The sequence below is a fragment of the Vigna angularis genome, chromosome 2, assembly GCF_016808095.1.
Source record: "Vigna angularis cultivar LongXiaoDou No.4 chromosome 2, ASM1680809v1, whole genome shotgun sequence".
NCBI classification, from domain to species: Eukaryota; Viridiplantae; Streptophyta; class Magnoliopsida; order Fabales; family Fabaceae; genus Vigna; species Vigna angularis.
In genome coordinates, this window is record NC_068971.1 from 39,596,966 (window position 1) to 39,599,729 (window position 2,764).

Genomic DNA, 2,764 nt, shown 5'->3' on the forward strand with positions numbered 1-2,764 from the left:
AAGATTAAATGATGTTGCTGACGTTGGGTCTATAAAGAAGGAAGTAAGAGACAAGATCTTAGCCTAATCAAATAAGAGATTAACATTATTTTCTATCCAAAACTTTAAAACAAAATGTTAATGAATTTTCAACATTATATGATATTCTACTTTCTCATATGTGAAACTTAGACTCACTTGGAATCTCAACTGATAATAGTAAATCTGAAAGTTCACAAGATCTAATGAACACGAAGGCACATATTTTTGGGAACTAGACTTCTACACAACAGCCCCTCGTTTTCACCTTTAATTCCCTTCATTTCTGATTTTCTAATTTTTAATTCAATCCACTTCTCACATTGGAATGACATTCAATGTGAACTAACTGAAAGTCAAAATACATAATTGTAAGTTTAATCCTCTCGTAAGCAATTTCTACTCTAACACTCAACAGTCATTACAAAATCTTTTAAACATGAAGCACAGATAAAAGCATCATATCATAAGCATCATTATCACACTATAAACCTTTCTTTTATACAACAAACGGCAACAAGAAGAAAAGAAAAGAAAATGAACTATCTTCAAAGGAAAACTACAGTAGCAGTATAAATTCTAAATAACTGGTATCTTTAACATTCCAAATGGGTATATACGTCCTTTCTCAATGGAGAATACTAAACAATTTGATTACTTAACGATTGTATCCATACTCACGCTACTAACTCTTCCATCACTTTGTTCATATTTCATCTTTTGTTTTTGGTTCCTCAATTCTAATCACACGTTCCTTTATTACTCTACATGCATAAAGAGTGGGAAAGAACAAAATCAAGAACGACTATAATGGAATTTTTAGGCTTATCCTGTAGGGGCCAATTGGAATAGCTTCTCTGCTTGCTCAGGGAAGAATGTAACGAATATATATGCACCTGAAAATTTCATTTAAACAAATCAATACCAGCATAAAAAGTAGTAATTGAAATTTGTTGAAAAGAAAAGAACTCACAAACAAGAATCGTTCCCAACACAGTTGAGATTTTTCCTTGGATTGTCACCAAACCAGCTTTGCCTGCATTCTCCAACTCTGTGGACCCTACAGACTCAAATGTCCCTACATAATAGAAATAGTTTAGTTGATTATCCTAGAAGATAAGTTAACTTCTAAATCTAAGTCAAACAATTACTAAACCTGGTTTTACGGTTTGAAGGCCAGATGTTATGCATGCTATATTTTCATAACCAGCTTTCTCTAACTTATCTGCTGCAGCAGCAGACCTTGACAAAGAACAAAGAAAATCTCAAACTCTTACATTAGACTATTAAAACTCAATACAAGCACAGTCTAAATTCAAGCCAATCTATAGGAATTTGATGTATCATTTTGTCCCCACAGTAGACATCTAGAAGTCCTTGAGGCGATGACAAACATTATTTACTGGAACAACTCATAGCATTCTTAAAACACAAATACATTGTAGTTTGTGGTTTTAAAACATGAATGTTGAGGTTCTGTATTCTACAAAGGTGAAGTTAAGGACCTAAACATATCAATGCAAGCGTCATCCTGTCAATATAACCAGACGGTGTACATAATTTGCAGTCAAATTGGGTAGGAAATCATAAACAAACCTCAGTCCTTCCTGGCACACAACCAAGAGTTTACTTTCAGGTGGAAACTGGGTCTTAACAGATTGTATAAAATCAGGATTTGGCTTAGTGAATGGCAACCCAAAGAACAACCCAGAAAAGTTATTGTGCAGTTGCCTTTTGATAATAGTACCTACAGAAAGCGAAAGTGGCAGAGTAACAAAATTGAAGCAGAACAACATGCCCACATAAAGTTTTTAGGAAGGAGAAACTCCATACCAGGATCATTGTCTTTGTTTTCAATAAAAAGAGGCACATGACTACAAGATTTTATGTGAGCTCGTTCAAATTGATTCTTGTCCCTCACATCAAGAACAGCATACCCATCCACTTCTACAAGTTCCTTCGCCTTGTCAGCGTTCACAAATTCAACTTCTGCTCTTATTGCCAATCTTCTCATTCCAGTTCCAGGTAGTTTCCCTGGCAGGGCCCTTGCATTGTGAGTTTTTAATACCAACCAACATGCCCCTAAGTTGCTGAAAAAACAACCTTAATCCCTCACAACCATGTCCACATAGATTTTTCAAACATTAACTGAACTTGCACTTCACTACTGTTTTCACCAACATGGTTAATCTTGAAAGGCAGAATCTAAAGTTAAACATGCAGAGAATCTAGGAAAGAAAACCCCAAGATAAAATAAAGTTACTTTTTTGAGAATTTGTTATGCTATCAGTATAAATAACAATTTGAACATATTAAACAAAAACACAAGTTAAGAAGAGTTAGTTACCTGGAAGAGGAAAGACAGGAAGTGTAGAAACCAGTTCCTGCCATTTTGTATGAAAATGAAAATTGTTTGACACTCGTATCCATCCGCTGAAGCTGTCTTTCAAAGGTGAACTCAATCATGCCACCTGTTAAATTTAGTGGGCCATGAAATTTGAAATCGGCAATCATTTTCTGCCACGTGTCAAATATCTGTGAAATCTTAAAGCCTTCAAGATTCTAAAACTTCACGGGTACCCTTGCTGGTTCTGGCTAACAGTGATGTTTCTTTAGCTCAACATGCGTGATATTTTGCGTATTTTTCTCTGTAGCGCCTAAATTTCTAAAAATAATTATTTTGTAGATCTTGTCTAACAAATGAAAAAAAAAACAATTTTGCTTCTAATTAAGCTGAATCAAATAG

General features: G+C 34.6%; 1 protein-coding gene across 1 annotated transcript; it reads right to left on the reverse strand.

Moving 5' to 3' along the window:
* Window positions 1–546: 546 nt before the first annotated feature.
* On the reverse strand, window positions 547–2,502 carry LOC108328183 (rhodanese-like domain-containing protein 9, chloroplastic). Its single transcript, XM_017562003.2, has 6 exons — window positions 2,366–2,502; window positions 1,852–2,108; window positions 1,615–1,765; window positions 1,175–1,260; window positions 992–1,096; window positions 547–914 (listed from the first exon to the last, which is right to left on the reverse strand). Exons 1-6 carry the CDS (start codon window positions 2,482–2,484, stop codon window positions 844–846), a joined length of 789 nt encoding a protein of 262 aa, XP_017417492.2. The 5' UTR covers window positions 2,485–2,502; the 3' UTR covers window positions 547–843.
* Between the last annotated feature and the right edge of the window lie 262 nt (window positions 2,503–2,764).

What these genes read in the sequence shown, in the direction of transcription:
- LOC108328183 (XM_017562003.2), bottom strand. Translation starts at nt 2,484, where the DNA reads ATGATTGAGTTCACCTTTGAAAGACAGCTTCAGCGGATGGATACGAGT. An exon ending in TCCTGTCTTTCCTCTTCCAG is followed by an intron (nt 2,109 to 2,365) that starts GTAACTAACTCT and finishes TTGTTTTTTCAG; the next exon opens with CAACTTAGGGGCATGTTGGT. An exon ending in AAACAAAGACAATGATCCTG is followed by an intron (nt 1,766 to 1,851) that starts GTATGGAGTTTC and finishes CGCTTTCTGTAG; the next exon opens with GTACTATTATCAAAAGGCAA.